At 31.5% G+C, this 21,107-nt stretch overlaps 2 protein-coding genes across 2 annotated transcripts; one reads left to right on the top strand and one right to left on the bottom strand.

Moving 5' to 3' along the window:
* Positions 1–1,078: 1,078 nt before the first annotated feature.
* RBCX2 (Chaperonin-like RbcX protein) lies at positions 1,079–4,665 on the bottom strand. Its single transcript, XM_020365031.3, has 5 exons — positions 4,039–4,665; positions 2,836–2,927; positions 2,206–2,263; positions 1,503–1,568; positions 1,079–1,388 (listed from the first exon to the last, which is right to left on the bottom strand). The coding sequence occupies exons 1-5, from the start codon at positions 4,363–4,365 to the stop codon at positions 1,266–1,268; spliced, it is 666 nt and encodes a 221-aa protein (XP_020220620.1). The 5' UTR covers positions 4,366–4,665; the 3' UTR covers positions 1,079–1,265.
* A 7,658-nt stretch (positions 4,666–12,323) lies between these two features.
* On the top strand, positions 12,324–20,528 carry LOC109798253 (RNA-binding (RRM/RBD/RNP motifs) family protein). Its single transcript, XM_020358461.3, has 2 exons — positions 12,324–12,482; positions 19,544–20,528. Exons 1-2 carry the CDS (start codon positions 12,469–12,471, stop codon positions 20,313–20,315), a joined length of 786 nt encoding a protein of 261 aa, XP_020214050.1. The 5' UTR covers positions 12,324–12,468; the 3' UTR covers positions 20,316–20,528.
* The last annotated feature ends 579 nt before the right edge of the window (positions 20,529–21,107 follow it).

Here is a 21,107-nt window from a genome sequence, read left to right as displayed (position 1 = left end):
CTTATGGAAAAAGCATATTGATTATTTTTTCGAATAATTATATTATAGATGCCAAATTGCTGAGTATTTATCCCTTTGTCATTTACTTTTTGACTTTCCTGCTGAAATAGCAGGATTATATCGATGTAATAATTATTTTTAGCAACAGGAAAGTACATATTGAACGAGGAAAATGCTAAATAATATATAAATAAAATTAATATAAAAAGCATATAAACATATCCTTTTTCTATTATTTTTATATTATTTATTAATTAGTTCAACCATTAATTTTACCAAACACTTCAAACTCAATCAATTAAATAATTCTTTACTATTCAAAAAAAAATCTGTTATCAACTTTTACTCCCCTGTAGTTTAGTTTTATAAGTCAATCATATAAACTTTGTAACACTTTTAAATAAGAAAAATTTTACGTTACCCAATATAATTGAAGGGTATCGAAAAAGTCTAAGAGATACTTAATTAATTGTTGTTACTTTTATCTTAATATTTTTAATAATTTATTATTATAAAATTTTCTATATCTTTATATTATTCTTATATATTTAGATGTGTTATCTTACTATTGCATCTATTATAACTAAATTGTTTAATATTAATAATTTGTTAATAAGTTTTTGTTTTTCTTCTGTTTTAATTTTTTGAATTTATAAAATAAATTATTTTTCAGTTGTATTATTTATTATTTCTATTTTTTTATTTTAATGTTTTTATTGTATTATTATAACCTTTTATTTTTAATTTTTGTAATTCTGTCCCACTTTTGTATAAACAAAATTTGTTACGTAAATTGATCTTTTGATTAATTTTCTAAATTAACCGTTTTATTAGTTCATCTGATACCAATTTTTAATCTGAAATTTCCAGATGCTTGGATTTTATTTTTTAAACTTATTTATCGATCTAACTTGAGATATCAAAACCTTCAATTTCTATGGTACAGCTCCCTTCAAATAATTGGTGTCAAAAGAAAAAAAAACACTTTCAAACAATTCGGAAGCTGACATGGCTTATATGATCTAGATACCGGATATATTCTTAACAAATGCCTAAATTTTGTAACCCACTTGCAAAATTCATCTGAAACTAGCTATATATAATGGATTGTGTATTTAACAAGGTACATATATACACATAATATACATAACGTTAAACTGAGAATCCTATGAAAGGAAAATAACATAAATGACAATTTGGAAACAAAAAATATACCTAGACTAGGAAGAGGTTGAAGACGGAAATTAAAAATGTGACATGAATTTTCAGCCAATCTTTTCTGTGTTTGTGTCATCTGAGGGCCATATTACTGTTTCCATGAGCCGTTCCCTCATCAACTCCAAGTTTTCATCAGAAATTTCTTTATATATCTCAGCATGATTACATTTCTGCACAAAATGATGGAGATGAAGAATGGTTATAAAGTTAAGAACATCTCACCTTCACAAAAGATTTTAAATGCTTAGGATATCAGAAAGTGAGAATTATTGAAATTCCATTACCTTGACCCATTTACCATAAAGGTGAAGCCGAGTTACCATCACTCTTTCAGCAAGCTCTTGATGCTCCTATCAAATGAGAGAGGAGATATATGACATCATTCACATTGCCATGATGTAACACTTAATGAAAATTGCCGTGACATCAAGTAAATCATATGTTTACTTGAAAATTATGTGAATAAAATTTGAGAAAATATGTTATACATTGATATAATAAAATTATTTTATATTGTCATCCAATCACAAAAAATCATGTACAATAAGTTTATTGATTTTTACAAAAGTTACTAGAAAAGTTATATCAATGATGATTTTTAATTGGTTGATAATGTAAAATTGTTTTATATATGACCATTAAATTCATAAAATTTATTGTATTTGTGTAAAGGCATTAAATGTATACATGGAAGTTATTGACATGAAAAGGATAGAGAAAGACTGAATAAACATAATATGGCATGCATCGAAACAGTTGATTACTCTTTTTTTTTTTTTTTTAATTAAAAACTAATAAGAAACAGATTTTACAAATGGATTAAAGATCAATGTATGTGACGAGTATAATTTATAAATGGATTAAAGAGAAAACTCACTTGAAATTTTGAGTATAGAAATTTGTTTACGGAAGCCACAATAACATATACTATATATTTACTGAAAATTTTAACCACATGAAATAAGTAACTGGAGCACAAAATACTACCTTCCAAAGGGATCGAATAAAACGTTTCCCATCTGCTGGTTTGTTTGATGCAACAAAACTGCCAACATAGGAAACACAACAAACAATTATCTAAATAATTATAAGATAGCTATGGAATCGCCATGCTATAGTTTATTAATATTCATACCAAACATGCTTAAATTGGTTAAATAACCTCAACAATCATTAATTACTGGCAAGTTTAGAGAAAGAAAAGTAATCAATGAATATTCAAGTTTACACAACAGATTTAAGGTGCATTCGTTTTTTTTTTTTTTTTTTTAGCTTCAGTTGACATGTTTTTTTTACTAATAATTGGAAAAATGTTACATTGTTTTATTCTATTTCACGTTTTCAAGAACATGCAAAGGAAATAATGAAAACTAAAAAATACTCTTTTCACCACTTGGTTCACAACATCTTGAAATAAGATGAAGTGTAAAAGTAAGCCGACTTTGAGCAATTAAGTAATTGTAAATGAAAACATATTAACTAAAAATGAAAACAAAACCAAATGCACTCTAAACCAGTGACTTAATAGAAAACATCATTTTCAAACTAAAATAATTGCAAGGGCATACAAGATTTTGTTGAAATTCTCTTCATACAACTACTAGAGACTTCACTTACTTATAGAACCACGTATATTTAGGTGGGTTCATCTCATACAACTGATGAAGAACAGTCCTCACAGCCTTGTATGTGAAATAGTTGAGCATTTGCTGCATTAAAAAATGAGATCAATTAGATTGCATACAACGCTTGGCAGAAAGATGGGTGATGATTAGTTGCAGATATGTCCAAAAAATCCATACTCTCATTTTATATAAAAGACTAATAATGAGTGGAAATGATCCTCTTATTTAATAATGAAAGCTGGAGTAGTAGTACTACTTGCATGAGTTGTTCATTTGGTATTTGTTCTGTTACCTTGAACTATAGAAGAAAATGATCATTTATTGACTAGCTAGCTCAGAAATTATTATAGCTAATGTCAAGAGAGAGAGTCATTAAGCTACAATGTCAAAGCTACGTGAAAGAGAAGTTCCGTTCACTGTGCTTTGAATTCGGGAATTGAATAAAACAACCAAGTACTAAATAGGGTGTAAAACCTACCAAATTTTATATTTTTCAATAAATTTTAATAATTAAAGAGAGCGTATTTAAAAAAGTATGTTAAAAAATGTGTTGTTAGCATTTATTGATTGAAAATACTTAAAAGGAAGTAACTCTTTTCTAAGGGAGACAATTTCAAAGCATCATTTTTTTGAAAATAATTCATGATGAGATAAAATTTTGCATGCTTCCATCTTGTGTAAGCAAGAAACAGAAACGAACTCGTGGTAGAATTGCGTAGAGGGTTTATAATTTAGTGCTTCCAAGTACTCCAATTGCAAGCTACAACTTATAATTGTCTAATAAATGACACCTTCTTCTCCATAATGATACAATGTTCGAAAGCTCTGCCTATAACTAGATTGTCTTAGAAACTAGAATTACAATATGTTATAAAGCAAAGACTCCTAAAAAAGGGTAAAACAAATCAATGCTAAATGATAAACAGAGTTATAATAAAACTAAAATCAAATAAAAAATGGCATCATTAAGACAATGTTCGGTTTTCAGTTAGGACTAGTCACAAAATGAGTTTTGTCTCAATTTTACCTTGAAACGAAATAAAAAAGAAGAGTTGTTCACAAACTCAATTTGCAAAATGAAATTCATTCAAACGAAAGTTTACAACAAACATGCACTAAAACATCAGATCTAGGTGATTTTATTTTTATTTTTGTTCAATCACAACCTTTTAACCACAAGATATGAACATGTTACCGTTTTCACATCATCAAAAGTGTCCTCATATTGGCCTCCAATCTCATTGACAATGGTAGTCATTCTCCTACTCTTATGCTGCTTCTTGCAACTTCTACCAACAAAGAGTCGCCACTCTCTTCCAGGATCAGTGAATGAACTGCTCAACTTCATGGCCCCACCACCCCTCCTCACCAAATGCTTCCTCCCCATCAAATTCTTGCACAAAACAACATCTCCACCAGTCTTGAGATTAACACTAGTTGTGGGGAGAGCATCCACACACAAACAAGGGCCAGTGTGTGATTCCATCACTGATGACCCCACAACAGAAAGAGCACCTACCATTCTCTCTCACAAACAAAACCTCACCAAAAAATAAGAACTTCTACAAAATACACACCTGAGATTGAAACTCAAGAGACAATGGATCCCTATAAATAGAGATACCTTCCAGCACAAACAACACCAAGGGGGGGAAAGCAATAGAGGGTGTCCAAGAAAATTGGAAATTGAAGAAGCAGTTGTGGTCAAAGACGCATGCAGTGTTTGTGGGAAGGTTGAACAAGAGAATTAGCAGGCTTTTGGGTGCAAGGAAAAGTAAACTAGAAGACTAGAACTATAGAGGGTGAGATTTTTGAAGGGTGTGAATGAATCTTAACCAGACAATTTTTGAGGTCTAAAATTCTCCAGCAGAAAAAGAAAAAAGTGAAGGATTCAAATTGACATTGGAATCTGTTTCAGATAACTAGGCTGTTTGGATTCACATTAAATAAATGATTCTGAATCGTGTTAAATATCGATTACTACAATTTTAAGGATGTTTGATTTCATGTTAAAAAAAATTAATTAAGTGTAGAATTAATTTTGAATCGAAGGATTTACTTTTATATTGGATAAAAAAAAGTGTACAAAATTTTATTACTTATTTTTTAAAATACAGGATATTTAAACATAAGTCATATTTAAAATTAATTTGATTTAAAAAGTAATTTTACAAATAGAAATCCAAAAGCACAATGAATTCGTTAACCAAAGTTACGAGGTTTTGGTGAATGTCTTGCCACGTGGTTGTGAATCTTTGTCGCTGTTCAATGTTTTGAGCTTGTACTTTTGTAACACATGTTAGATGTTGCAATTGAATAAATGAAAATTGAAAAGTGCCACATACCAACCAGACTCGATGCACACCGTCCACACGCGTCCACATGTGCTTCTGCCTTGTGTTGTAGATTCCAACTCAACGAATGTAGCACAAATATTGGAACACATTCACATTGCCCATTGCTCCTTTCGTAAACAAATTTCATGTTCTATATACAAGTACCAACACGTAGTTACTTAGAGTCAAACTAGGGCTAATACACCATTGTAGGGCAAATTTTATTTATTATTTTTTTTAATGTGGAGCACACCTGACATTTAGTTGGATCGAAATATTGTTTTCATGAAAAAAAGAAAAGGAAAAAGAAAAGAAAAAAGACTGTGTTGAATCATTAGCATTTTCTACTAACATGATCGGTTTGTTGTGAAATTTTGTCTTCATGTAAAAGCCTCTAATGTCACTAGCATTTTCTTGATGGGATTGTCATATGGTATGTATATGCATTGGCCAGTGTCATTAGCATTTTTACAACTAACATGATCAATTTGCCCTGAAATTTTGTGTTCATTTGGAAGACTCTAATGTCACTGGCATTTTCTTGAGTAATTCCCATATGGCATGTATGCATGGGCTAAATAGATAATGCTAGATAAAATTTAGTTTTCTTTTAGATTTGTTATAAGATAGTTAATGAGACATTTATTTATTTTAAAAAAAATGATATTTAATAGGGGGGAGTTCTTATAGCCTTTTTTCATGCTGAAAATAATTTTTCAAAGGTTGGTGCATGAAAATAATTTTTCAAAGGTTGGTGGGGGTTAGCAACAAAGGACCATACTTAGTTAAATCAAAGAACAATTTTTTCACTTATGTACAAATATGAGATTATATAGTTGATAGTAATTTAAAAAAATTAACTTTACCAATAAAATGCATTTTTGCATAGTTCATCCTAAAAAAATTTCATTGTTAAATATATTTGGCTTAAGACAATTTAGGTATGAGTGATTTTGAGAAATTTTTCAAAAAAAAATCACTACAAGAAAAATGTTAATTATTGATTGTCAAAATCTATCGATAATAACAAAATTTCGTCGATAATTTAAGATTATTTATGAATAAAAATCCATTAAAATATGATCCTCAACAAAAATATTTAATCAAAAATAATAACCATTTAATTTGTAAAAATCTTCCAATGGGAAGATATATAGGAAATATTTGTCAATAATTACTGACAACTTCTTTTGTCAAAAATTACCGACAGACGTTATGTTAGAAACTAATGGTCACATTTTACCAATGAATAATCTATTAGTAACACACTATAAGTTTTTTACGACTATATTCGTTGATAATCATAAATTAATTTACCAACATATAAATTCATCCGTAAATATTAATTAGATTGCTGACATTTTTTTGTCAGTATCACCTAATTTTTTTTATTTGTGTTACCAACATATTAATTCGTCAATAATTTAATTATTAATTTTTTCTTTTTCATAAATTTATTGATCAAATTATTATATAATATTATAACTTGATTAACAATATTATATAAAATAAATCTCAAAATAAATTTTATAAAATAAACCTAATATTAAAGGATGATATTAATACTTCTCATAATAATTAGTATCCAACATAAATTTATCAAAGTGTCAAATCATTTATAATTAAAAATATTAAAATCACAAATAATGTATTTTTTAATACAATCTAAAAATCATCATAATTTGAAATCTTGTTGTTACTAATTCTTCTCTCGATCATTATGTTGTTACTAATCATTTTGCTGATCTTTGTGATCATTTTGCTATTGGCTTTGTTTAAAGATATTTTGTGATAAACCTTGCATTAAAAAAATAGTTAAGATAAAAGCTTTTTTTTTTATCCTATCTGGAGTAAAACAACAAAATTACATGTCCTAAGTATAGTTTAGAACATTAACAAACCTATCGACAAATAAAATATAGATATAATCAAGTGAAATTTCATAATAACTAATCTTACAAAAGAAATTATGAATTGAGCATTCAAATTTTCGCAGGCATTGTACACTAATAGGGAGCACACCCCATTTGAGAGAGAGAATTTGGTCTAAACTAAAGATCTACAAATAAAAAACAGAGGTGAAAGCACTTTTATATTGTACTTGTTTTGGTATTCATCTAGAAAGCAATACAAAAAACCAATGAGTAGTAGACCAAAAAGTGGTAATACCATGTTAAAGTTCAAAACCTTATTACTCAGCCTCAAGTAGTTTGCTATATGTCCTTGTTTCTCAAAACCATCAGGATTGGATTCAGGATGTCGTAAGGTCTCGAGAGGGTGAGGATTAAGCCAGCAGCCTAATTTAATTTAATCCCAATCCTATAAGAGTAAACACAATTAAGTCAAATTTAATTAATTAAATTGAATATATTTAGATAAATGATTTAATTAATAAGTAATGTTCAAAATTTTAATTGATTAGGAGTTATTTTGATAATAATGAATTGAATAATAGTATTAAAAATAAAAGCAATAAAAAAAACCTTGTTTACAAATTTAAACAAGGTATAAATGATGGATTATTGGTTATTGATTGATTATAATTTAAAAAATACATATACTTTAAAATTAATTACAAAATTATGATAATGCATGTACATTTACATGATAATTTAATAAAGGTTAAATTACCTAGGCCTTCAACTAAATATTTTTTAATTGGATTTTTGAGTGTGTAAAAAATAGGTTAAATTATATTTTTAATTCTTTTATATAATAAAACTCGCAATTTAAGTCTTAATTTCATAAAATTTTCAATTTTGTCCCCTCACATAAAATTTAGTTGATTAAGCATTAGAATTATAATGTTAGTAATGACTTATATTTGGTAGATGACATTAAATTTAATATTTAATAATATTTAAGCTAAATTGGATTTGTAGTTCCTATTTATATCACATTTTCATTTTATTTTTATCACTTTTATGAGATAAAAAAATTTAAAATAATATTTAGCACAAATATTTTTAAGATTATTTGTCATTCATTTGCGAGGTTCAATACTTTTTATTTTTAAATTTTTAATTAAGTTTTTATTTGGTAAAATGTGTTCAAATATTTTAATTAAAATTATAATTATTAAGAGTAGAAATAAAAAGTAAATTTTATATAGCAATTCATGGATGAATTAATTATAAAATAATTAACAATTGTGATTATTAGCCTTCTTTAAAAGATAAGAATATTTCATTATCATCCAACCCTTTATGTTTATATTACTCTTAGTTATTTTATATTGTTAAATGAGTTGTTAATTAGTGTTGAGAGGCTTAGGAGTATGAAGATCCCTTAGGAGTTTCAGTGGTGTTGAGAGAAAGTTTCTTTATGCAGCGATCTAGTTTGAATTCAAAGAAAATAATATATAAGGTTTATGTTTAAACAAAGCTTCATAAACGCATTTTGCTCAACTTTCTAGAGAGAGGATTATAGAAAGAAGGTCTTTAGTTCGTGAGTTTTTTTTTCTCCCAATCTTCTTTTCTTCTTCTTTCGATCCTTATCTAAGTTGTGTTGTTTGTGACTCAAATAGTGGAAACCTTGAATCAAATCACTAATTTTGTTGCGAAGCCTTGATCTTTCTTCTCTTTTACACCAGACCCGAGCTACCTGAGGTAAGGAAAGCTATAAATTTTGTGTGTTGAATGAATTGAGAGTTGGTAAACCATTTTTGAGTTGTGTATGGTGTGGAATCTCATTTGTGTGTGGCTGTGATGAAATCAAAGAGGGAAACATGTTGGAAAAAATGGGGGTTTTAAGTTGTTGGTTATAATCATTGATTATTTGCAAAATCTTGTTTGCATGTTGAATTTGAGTGCACTTTTTAGTTGATTGTGATGTATCTACTTGTTGTTTTATGTTGCATTTGTTGGAACCTTATTAGATTTTAGGTTGTGGCTCAAAATTGGGTTCTACATATGCAGAATTCTAATGTCACGCCAGGTGCACCTTTAAGGCATTGGGCACTGATATAACTTGAGGTTCTCTATCTCGATCATGCCGAGCGTAGGATTGATAGCATCAAACATGAGGAGATAAACTTGTTTCGGGTTGGCATAGTGTCGAGCGTGATTTGAGTGACATCGAGCATGGGAACCTTGAGAGCTCTTTGACTTGGTGACATTGACCCCAAAGTTAACTGGCACTTAGCATGGCCAAGCCAGATTTCTTTGTCTAGATTTTGTCGAACACCGATGTGGTAACATTAGGTGAAAGTCAAGTAAAGACTCTTTACTTGAGATAGGGTTGAGCGTGGTAGTTTACCACACCAAACGCGAAGTCTTAGGGGCCTCTTCCTTAGCCATGCCAAGAGCAGATTGTGTAGCACCGACGTGGGCGAGATAGAGAACTCCTTGTTGGATGAGGTTGGGCATAAAGTGTGTAGCGTTGGGCATTGGATGCTTAATAAAAACTTGATGATGTAGTTGATGAAGTATTGATTACTTGTTAATTTAAGTTGTTAAATGAAAATAAGATGTTATAATTGATGAAGTGTTGAATATATGTTAATTTTAGTTATTTACATAATAAATGATGAATGGGCTACAAAAATGAAGTAGTATGTGATGATTGTGTTGTGAGTCGTTAGTGGAGAAGTAGATATGAGTTGTAAGATATGTGTTGATAGAGTTGTATGTTGATTATGTAGTTATGTTAAGTATACGATGTGGTGTGGGGATCTATGATTGATGAAAATTTTGAATATGAGTAATGAAAATTGAGTTATGAGATGTTAAGTTGTAGGTTGATTTCGTTGTTGTGTTGACTATATATAAAGAGTCGTTGTGTTATTGAGTTGTGTTGACCACTTAGTACTAGAGGAGAGGTTTTTGAAAGTTGCACATCTCATTGTGTGAATATTGTATTGTGGTGCTCTAAAAATCTAATTTGTTGGAAACCCTTATTAGGAACTTAACCCTTGAAGTGAATAATTGTGTTGTTTTTCCTCTAGGACTTTGTTGGTACTATGTGTGGGTAAGGTCAAGATGCACGTGTATAAAGTGACCACAATATAGGGGTCAGGTTGAGTTATACTATTTATAAGTGACCAACTGAGTAAAGTATGAAGTTGGGAACTTAGTTCCTAATTGAGTATCGAAAGGACGTAGTATTTGGAGGGTAGTTGATAGGCTAGTCCCATAGAAGGCTTAGTTAAGCTAGCTAATGTCGTGGTAGACTCATACTCAGTTGTTCTATACTGACAGTAACGGCAACCGAGGAATCAAGTTGTTGTGTTGTGGATTTATATCTAATATGCTATTAATCTAATAAGTCCAAAAAGATCACCATGTGGTATCGGTCTGGTAGGGTCAAACCACTTAAATTGTTCACCCTGTATTGTAGAGATCTCCTAATTGAAGTACAACTTAAAATAGGTCAGCAACATTAATAATCAAATACTAGGCTCAAACTGGCTAACTTACTGATTTTCGTTTAAATCGGATTAGTCCAAACAGTTTTTATTAAAACACTAGCCTAGACACACCAAAAAAGTGATATTGTAATAAATTTATATATCAACAAAATTGTATTTACTTTTTAAGTATGCTTGGAATTCTATAATTAAGTGTCATCATAAAAAAATTTCATAAAGCGTATAAGAGCACCTTTAGAAATATATATATATAATTATTTACATTTTTATTTTTGTAATTTTTTATACAGATATACAAATATGTATTTTTTGGTAAATTTAAAAAATATTTGAAAAATATATTAAAAATCGTAATAAATAAAAAAAATTATAGATTATAAACGTATCAACTATCTAAAACACGAATTATTACACTAATATATAGTATATATCATTGTTCTATTATATATTAAATATACTGGATTATGATTAAAGTATATTAGAAATTTTTGTATGGTTACTAAAGAAAATGTATAGTACAAAATGTGTTTAAAATAATAATTCAATTAAAAAATATTAATACGGTAAAAAGTTACATTATCATTTTTGTACAATAGTATTATTAATTACTATTCTAGCATGGGTGAGGCACTAACATAATGTATATATTTTATTTAATACGAATTTATAACTCATTTTTATTGGATCAATTTTCAAGTAGTATCTTGAGCTAAGGGTCTTTGCCTTTGGTCATCTGTCATGCATATGATAATTGTTTATTTTTATAAAAAAAATAGAATTCATAAAAAGTAAATATCTTTAAATATATAAATTATGTTATAAAAGTTTATTTTTAACTATTGATAAATATTAAAAATATTAAAATAAAAATAAAGACAAAAATAATATATCAAAAGATATAAGAGATTAAAAAAATCTCAAAAGGAACTCCTAAAAATATTTTAATTAAAGAATAATTTATAGAAATTTTTTTTGTTTAATTGTGTTTTTACTCCTCAAATATTGTAATTATACAATTTTAATCTTCAAGATTTTATTTAAACAATTTTAATCTCTTCAAGTTATTTTTTTAAGTAACTAATGTTTCTAATTTTTTTTTAGTAATGTACATAAGGTTGATATTGTTTCTCTAATATAATATCCTCTATTTTCAAAGTTAAGCTTCAAATCATAACTATTCATTTATGTCAATTAATGTTACTATCAACGTTTTCATTTAATATTACTATTATAATTTTATATAAATAATGTTTTTTTTATTATAACTATTTTAAAAATTATGTACAATATACTTTCTAATTAATCAATGGTCTAAATGAATTAAACACAAATTATTTTCACTTAATCAACTATATTGAATTCGAATCCTAATCATGCATATATGCTTAGAAAAAATCTATACCAAAATAATCCTTATTTTTGTTTTACCTGTTAGGGTAAATTTGTTTAAAAAATTCTCAAAAATAGATATATTTAAAAAAAATCTAAAAATTAGTAAGTCGTGACAACTCGTGAAGTGCAATGAGACTGTGCCTTTTTTTTTTTTTTTTTTTTTATATTAAAAATATCATTTACATTAAAATAATAGTTTTCAGATAAATTTTTTGAAAAAAAAAAGTGTCGTAATTTACAAACACGAACACGAGTAATTTATCCTAATTAAGAAATTTATTTGAAAGTTATTCATTTTAATTTGTTTTAAAAAAATATCTTAAATGGGTAAAAAAGCCAATCCCAATAAAAAAGAAATTATACTAAAAATAAAATTGGAGTATGTGTAAGGTAATAAGGTTGGGAAGTGAAATACTTGATATTTGGTACAACTGTATAAGAGTAGGTATTCATAAACGGAGAGGGAAGAGTGCCATCGTTTCATTTCGTTGTTGCCTTCAATTCTCCATCTTCGTTCAACCCTTCTACCATGTTCTACAGAGGGTACGCTTTTCTCCTTTTCTTATTCTTTTTCCCCCAATCCACTTTTGTTTTATTATTTATTTTTAAAATTCAAATCTTAGGTTTAATTCATAATCTCACCTGTCGTGTTTTTTTCGTTTACCTTTCGTTTAATTCTCGGTTTTTCTCCAATTTGTCCAATTTTCGACTCGCTGACCATTGTCGTTTTATTTTTTATTTTGCGAAATCGGAGCTATCTTCAAACTGGGTGGGTGAGGGCGAAATCGGAAGTGTCTTCTAGAAAATGAATTGGAATTATTAGAAGTGGAACCCTAATTAAACAAATAAAGGGGAATATGAAAGCTGTTTTCTTTTCCTTTTGTGAATTCGGGTGACCAGTGGTGTGGTGATTTAGCCACTAGTGAGAAGTAGTGTCTCAATAGAGTTAAAAAGTGATGCAAACAAACATGTATGGCAGGGAGTGTTGATGTTATAGCGTTTTGGATAAATGGTATTTAAGATATTTTTTATTCAATATGTATGATGTTATAACCATGGGAAAAACTTTGAAGTCGCAGTTGTCTGGTTGAGATGTGGGAGGGAGTGAGAAGTCATGGAAGGCAAGACATGTTTTTGAGTTGTTTTCAGCCTTGTAGTTTTTTCTATTATACCATTTTGTTTTCTTTTATGCTTACCCTCATTTAATCTGAATGTTAAGGGGGATCTCATGCTGAATCATATCTTCAGAATTTGGTCTTTAACCAATGTGCAATTCATGTAGTTGACTTCACGTAGTGGGATATTGTTTTTGTTGTTGTTGTTGTTGTAATAGTTTAATTATGTTTATCCTATAGTATGTAATTCTTCCCTTTCTGTCTTGGAGATTACTTAGAGTCTATTATGCTTTGTGTTGTTTGCTGGAAGGAACCACTGGTATTACAGTGATTATAGTGCTAGGAAATGGGTATTAGTGGAAGAGTTTTAGTAGCTGAATGCCGATAAACCTCATACAATATTCTAGTTTATGGAGACACTATGCGTGCATTTATATTTAATCTGTCTATCATTATTTGAGTAATTAAATGAAATTTTGAGCAGTTTTGGTGACAGAGCTGTCTGGATTTGGTGTTAATTTTTGTGTTGTCTATGCTTCATATTCAATGAGAAAAAATATTATAGGGAAAGGTCTTTTGTAGCTCTGGTGTTAATATTTGTGTTTGTTGATGCTATGCTTAGGCCCTGTTTGGTCTAAGGAAATGTTCTATGTTTATATTTTCATTAATAATTACAATCTTCCACCTTGTTTTCACAAAAATAAAAATAAAAAACTTTGAAAACAGGAAACAAGTGAAAAAAATGTGGATTTTTTTTTTTGTAATTATCGGTGAAAATAGAAAACCCTTGAACCAAATAGTTCCCTAGTGGCTTTACCAAGTTGATCCTCTAATTTCAGCTAGTTATGATAGGAACCTCTTGGAGTTGGGTGAAAGAAGAAGATTCTTATGATTGAACAAAATTGAACACAACAAGGAAAGAATTCTTGCCCAAGGATCTCCCCATTCTTACAAATCTTCTAATGCGTTGAATGTCCTTTCCATCCTTATTCATCCTTACTTAGTCTATTTTACTGTCCCTAACTAATTTTGCCTCCCTTATGTCATAACATCACCATAACCATGCACTCTAAAATTGGGGATTCCCATAGCATGAGAATTCCTGCTGGTCATCTCCCCCTTGAGTTTGGACAATCTCCCTATCTTGAGCCATGTCTTCATCTTCAATCAAAAGATCATAACCCTCATACCTTTTTCCAGGCATTTGTGCATGGGCCAAATGGTTGGCCGCAATGAATAACATCTCTCTTCTCTGTCTTTTGACATACTCCTCACAAGGAAGTTGTGAAGCTCCTGTTTCTTGGTGGAAAGGTGCTTGTGTTGTTGAACTTTGCTACTGACTGGCACCCATCTAAGAAATGGGTTAGACCCAAGGGTTTTCTTTCTGGTCAGGACAATGAATCAAGCTATATGTAAGCTCACTAGAGTGGGTCTTCCATGTGAAACAATGCTCCCTCTGTGATAATGAACATATGTGTATCAAAATTGGAAACCCACTACCCCATGTATCGTATCTAACTCTTCCTCATTGGAACCATAGCCATGACCATAAATACATCTGTGGGACATGGGGTCTAATTCTACAATCCACCTCATTGCCTTTAGTCACCTGAGAAATATCATCGCAATTGTTCCTTTGATAAGGTCAAAATGTGCACAATTAATGCATCAAATTCTTGAATGTATATGTACTCCTCTATAGAGCTCATTAACCTTAGAGTCGTTGGTGTTTCATACCCATTCCCAAGTCCTAATAAACCTATTCCCATCATAATGTTGGATGAGCTGTGAAATAATCCCTTCTAGTGTCAATTCTGGTGTTTTCTTTTGTAAGAACGGTAAGTAATGCAGCACACTACCCTTCATACTAATGAAATCCATTCGATTCTTTCCCATGGCTTGACTTGACAAATTTGTTGCACTTAAGAAAAAGGGGGTTTGGTTATCACCTTGAAGGATTTTCACTTACAAAGAGTGGCATCTAGATGTACCTCTTCTCAAGTGAACTGTTTGTGGTAGTCCTCATCCTCCCAATCAGTTGCTTTTGCATCCACTTTCCTAGCATCTGTTTGATTCTGTTAATTCCTCTACCCTCTTCTTGGTCTCCATAACCGAGAATTGTATTTGTTGGTCACCCTTTTCTATAACGACTATCATGGTCGTCATGTTATGTGAAATCACTACTAGTAGTGGAAACTAGATTACTAGAACATACAAGATTAAAGGAGGGAATGTGTCATACATATATATATAGAATGTGAATATAAAAGTAAAATACCTGTGCTAATGTAGGCAAGTTATATACATGTATATAATAATCTCAAAATAATCCTATGTCCTAATGTCAGTTGAGTACCACTATACAAGCAACAACCAATAGCTTCGACACCAACAAAAGGTATCTGCCAATCTCTAAGCAGCAACTCCTTCAGCTTAGTCCTGATTCACTCTCATACAACGTATGATCATCGCAATCCAAACCACATGGAAATAGAAGGGTAAGCTAGGGTCCGGAAACATGTAAGCATAGAAAACAATTCTATATCATACAATATCATACCATAAACATTTATAAAAGCTAAATACTCCAATGCTAATTGCTAACATATATCTCAATCAAACCATGTCACATGAGACTTTCAACAATGCATATGAACATACCACAACATACATCATATGCAAACATAACAACCAATGTGTTATGCATTCACATGTGAAGATCTCCTAACTCAACATAGTAGTCTAAGTGGCTTGATTCTACCAAATTGATTCGATCATCTCTAGACTAGATAGACCCATCAACATGATCACCTCTAGAATATATAGATCCATCAACCAAATTAGATCACCAATTACAACATGATTTTTTGAAGTTTGCCACTTACACTAGGAAAGTCTAGTTCCACCATTAGGAGTGATACAATTGGGTATAGGCATACCATAACCTTGATATGCATTACCAAGTCATATGTGGTGTTAGCCCACTGACCATCTTCAAAGTACCACAACCTTTCCAGGTACTTGGTTAAGGGTTGTACCCCTTACTCTCCTATCTTACTTAACCACTAACTAAGGGGGACATTTACACACCTCAAAACCCACTCCAAGAGGCACACTTACTCAAGGAGGGTTTTCTAACTGTGGCCTACCCGAGCACCACTTTAAGATTCACTATGTGTGATCTTTAGATTTTAAAACAATTTTCTCTTCTCAAATCCTAAGTTAGTCAATCATGTCTTAATGCCATACCGCATTCTCGACATCCACACCGCATGCACACATCAACTATATATATCACATCCCGTCAATGCATATAGAGATCAACGTCATTATACATATGCTCATCATCATCCAATACCATATAAACATCTACATATGTCATATCCAATCAACATGCATAGTACTACAATTTTCATACTTAATTCGACATGCAATAGAACTCATACATCTATTCATGTTCATCATACAACATTCTAGAAACACACCCTCCATCCAAGCATCTCGTGCTCGATGCAACATACCTCATGCTTGACGCCCTCAAGACAGGGAGCTCTCTACCCCACTCACGTCTAGTTCCATCCAAATCGCATTCGGCATGATTGAGGTGGGGATCCCAATGGGACCTCACGCTTGGCGTGGAAAAACCTACACCTAGCCTCATAACAAGCAAAGAACCTCTGTCTCAGACTTAGTGTTACCTTAATGACTCCTGACCTCATCTAGACAAGGAGCCGACATCTTGATCATGCTTGGTGCCACCCAACTAAGGTCCAACGTCATCAAGTCAGAGGCCTTTGCACGGTATCACGCCCGACGTCATTTAAACCACGTCCGGTGCCATCCCAACTCGAGACGAGTCTCTCTCCTTACATTCGATGTTATCGATCTTGTGCTCGGCGTGATCGAAATAGAGACCTCTGATTGGAACTGCGCCTAGTGCCAAGAAGGCGTGCTTGACGTGATATCAGAAATTTGTGAATGCAGACTTAAAAATTTCCTCAATTCACCTAAAATACAGAAAATCCAACACATGTATTGCAACCAACACCATATTCAAGCCATTCCTAACTCATTTCACACCAAAAGCGGGACATGCAATCATCAATTAGCCAGGAATTTGATCCTAATCACCACTTTAGTTCTAACATTCAATAAACCTTTTGTCACCTCCATTCAATTTGAATTCACCCACATATATACACACCCTTTGATGAAAACAACATCATTAACACCCATTTCATCAAACTTTAAACACAACTTTGTCCTAACTCCCTTTACCTCCGAAAACCAAGCTCTCTGGAGGGGAAGAAAAGAGGAAAAAAGGAGAACCTTGGAACTCACGAAGTTGAACCACAACTCTTTCTGCTCCTTATTGCCAAGCTCTACGAACCCTCCACCACTATCAATCCTTTCCTACAACTCAGGTGGATCTAGAAAAGAAGAAAGAAATGAGTTCAGCAAGGATTCAAAATGCCCAGTGTTACATCTTCAAAACTCCATTGCATTCTCTAAGTCTTTTGATTTGGGACCCCATTTTGGCCTCTTGTTGATCACCCATGTTGGGCTAATTGATAGGAACCTTTGGGGTTGGGTAAATGGAAGACAATTCTTATTTATTTAATTAAATTGAACATCAAATAGAACATGGATAAAGAACTCACCTTTAGGGTTTCCCGTTTCTTACAAATTTTCTATTTCTTTGGATACCCCTTTTGTTTGTATTCTCCCTTATTATTTATTGAACTAATCCACTTAAGCTAACTAAAAATAACTAAATGCTCTAACTATCGCTTATGAATTTCTCCTTCCCTTCGGTCTCAAAAGGTTGAGTAATAGGAAGCATAGTTACCAATTGCTGTGTTTTGTATCATACCTAAACATGAATTGTGTTGCATTTTAGTGAAGTGGCTGTCAAGTCTTGAAATGGTGTCAATTTTTATGACATCTCAGCCATTTCTTAATTGGGGTGTGAAAAGACAAACCTTGCTCTTCTTTTTTGTCTCTCCAATCAAGTGTTTTAAGACATTTTGGTGATTTCCACCATCTATTCTGTTCTTTGATCTGTCTTTCACTGCCCCTATTTCACACAGGTAAATTTTTAAAAAATATCTGGGTGCATGGATGGGTCAACTTAGTTTTTTTTTTTTTTTTTTTGTTAATTTGGGTAAATAGATTGATCAAACTTGTGAGACAATTTTTTTTATTTATTTGCTTTTTTGCTTTTTTGCTTGGTTTTGGCAAGTTCCAACTCCTGTTCTATTTTCAGCCATGCCCACTTTCCCTCCATTTATTTTGTTGTTTTATTTCTTGTTAATTATAAGTTAAATCAATAATAAATTTGTGGGTTTAAACATTTGACTTTTAATTATTAATGATGGATATGCCTTTAATTTTGGGTATTTTTTTTTTTTATTTTGAGAATTTATCTGGGTAGTATAAATTATTTATTTTGTGTTCATAATCTTTGGTATAGTCATCCTACTATTTATTATCCTGCTATAGTGCTTTGGAGCTGATCGTTCTATTCTGTTCAGTTATCTGAAATTGACTGATTAGAAATTTAGAATAAAACTGGACTGACATTTGAGTGGATGACTACTGTTATGGTTACAGTTGAATTATGAGTTTATTTGTGTCCTCTGCTGTCTTGTACTTTTTTTTTTGTTTGGGAGTAAAGATTTACATCATCATCATCATCTTTTTTTTTTTTTTTTTTTTCTCTTTTGTCATCTCAGTATACTCTTTCCTTGCCTGAGAAAATAGTATGCTATTGTAATTATAACATGTTTATTTCTGCAGATTTAGTGGTTCTTCTTTAAATATTATCCTTTTAGATGTGGTAACTTATTTTATAGCCAAATCCTTCTTCAACTTTAATAGTTCACATGGGTTGGTTAATATTCAATGAGATGTATTGAGGTATCACATGTCATGTTGGCTCCTATCATTCTGTTCGAAGATAATGGGATTTCATTGGTCCTTTGTGATTGCAATTGAGTTATTGGCTTCTTTATTGATTCCATCTCTGCATTGGATGTTGTTCTGTATTTAGTTGTTAGATAAACTCACAGAATGGACGATAATACAATTAAAGTCACTCCAATTTTTACTATTTTGAAGTTATTCTGACTCAGGACTTGAGCTTTAATATTCCTCAAGTGTGGATGGTAGAAGAAATAATAACTCTGAATGTGTCTATTTATTTTTGTCCCAACCCTGTCAGCTGTCATATTTTCACATTATCTTTGATGCAATGAATGTCTACTTTCAATTTTGTTTTGCTATTAGATTTATCTGTACACAACTAGAAGACAGAAATACTATTTATTTACTGTTTCCAGCCTAAAATGAATTGAGTTTATTTTATCATATAGATGGCTAGACAGTTAGGATGTAACTGAAATTTACAGTTGACCTAGAAAGGTAAAACTTGATATTTGTTGACTAAAGAGATTCTTGATTTCCGTTGTATATGGATGGAAATTGCAGTAAATTTGCTGATGGTGGCGATGGGCGTGAAATGGCTGCAAAACGCCAGCGCACTGTTGACCCAGGATCTTCTTTCTATGGTACTTCCCCTGGTTCCAATTATATGTACAATCCAACTCCTTATGGATATGTGAGCCAACCTCCTCCACCTCCACCTTTCCCTGTTGTTCGACTCCGTGGCCTTCCCTTTGATTGTACTGAAACTGATGTGGCTGAGTTCTTCCATGGTCTAGACATAGTTGATGTCCTCTTTGTTCACAAAGGTGGCAAGTTCACTGGGGAAGGCTTCTGTGTTCTGGGTTATCCTCTTCAGGTTGACTTTGCTCTTCAAAGAAACAGGCAGAACATGGGTAGAAGATATGTTGAAGTTTTCAGAAGTAAGAGGCAGGAATACTACAAAGCAATTGCAAATGAGGTTTCAGATGCCCGAGGTGGCTCACCTCGTCGAAGTTCTTCCCGGGCTAAATCATATGATGAAGGGAAAGATTCAGCTGAGCACACTGGGGTGTTGCGATTGAGGGGGTTGCCATTTTCTGCAAGTAAGGATGACATAATGGAATTCTTCAAGGATTTTGGGCTGCCAGAGGATTCTATTAATATTATAATGAATTCAGAGGGAAGACCTTCTGGGGAGGCTTATGTGGAATTTGCAAGTGCTGAAGATTCAAAAGCAGCAATGGTAAAGGATAGGATGACCCTTGGCAGTCGCTACATAGAGTTATTTCCTTCATCACACAGTGAAATGGAAGAAGCAATTTCAAGAGGACGGTGATTCCTTGGTGGACTCTTCTCTCATTTGCTCTTCTGTAGTTATACTTGTTAGCTTGATCTTATTATTAAGATTTTGGTCAAGGATATATTTTGTTGCTGTATTTGTTTTAGGATCGATAATCCGATATGCTTTCTCTTTTTCTGTTTAATTTGCAGATGAGAAATGTGAGCAGTTGCTAAGATTGAATTATTTGAATTTATTTTTTTTGGTCAACCTGCCTAAAATTTTCTTCTATGGTTTGTTATTTAGGATGAAAATAACCCTCATCGTGTTATGGTGCCTTAATTGCAATGAGATGTGGTGGCATGGCACCAAGACAAATTGTTTGGATCTGGCTTTGGTTTCCTTAGCATGGTTCTAATAAACTAAGAATGGGAAAGTGAATATTTGTTTATTAGGCCAATGCCGTTGCTTACTATGTGCTTTACAAAACAAATTTTACGTATATTAGCCAGCTGTGGAATTTGGACAGCAGAAACCAGCCATCATACAGTTTTCCAAATTTTTATGCCTTTTGAAACCTTGGAATAAGATTACGAATTACTTTCAAATCTAAGCTTCGTTTGCCAAATGCGGATTCATGTGGTTTACTCTGAAAAGAATTGAATCAATGGCTGACTCTTGATTAATGTTTCCATGCTATATTTTCTTTTTTTAAAAATTACTTGTTCATTCAAAACTTAAACGATATGATTGATTGAACGATGTCAAAACGAAGGGTGACTTACAGTTAGGACCTTGGGGATCGACCTGTGCATTACTTTACAAAAGAAAAGCACCAATTAATCACTA

The sequence above is a fragment of the Cajanus cajan genome, chromosome 3 (genome assembly GCF_000230855.2).
Source record: "Cajanus cajan strain Asha chromosome 3, NIPB_CcT2T_4, whole genome shotgun sequence".
NCBI lineage: Eukaryota > Viridiplantae > Streptophyta > Magnoliopsida > Fabales > Fabaceae > Cajanus > Cajanus cajan.
The sequence above is the reverse complement of the archived record's forward strand: the minus strand, read 5'-3'. Positions and strand labels throughout refer to the sequence as shown.

What these genes read in the sequence shown, in the direction of transcription:
- RBCX2 (XM_020365031.3), bottom strand. Translation starts at nt 4,365, where the DNA reads ATGGTAGGTGCTCTTTCTGTTGTGGGGTCATCAGTGATGGAATCACAC. An exon ending in AAATATACGTGGTTCTATAA is followed by an intron (nt 2,264 to 2,835) that starts GTAAGTGAAGTC and finishes CTATGTTGGCAG; the next exon opens with TTTTGTTGCATCAAACAAAC. An exon ending in TTATTCGATCCCTTTGGAAG is followed by an intron (nt 1,569 to 2,205) that starts GTAGTATTTTGT and finishes CTCATTTGATAG; the next exon opens with GAGCATCAAGAGCTTGCTGA.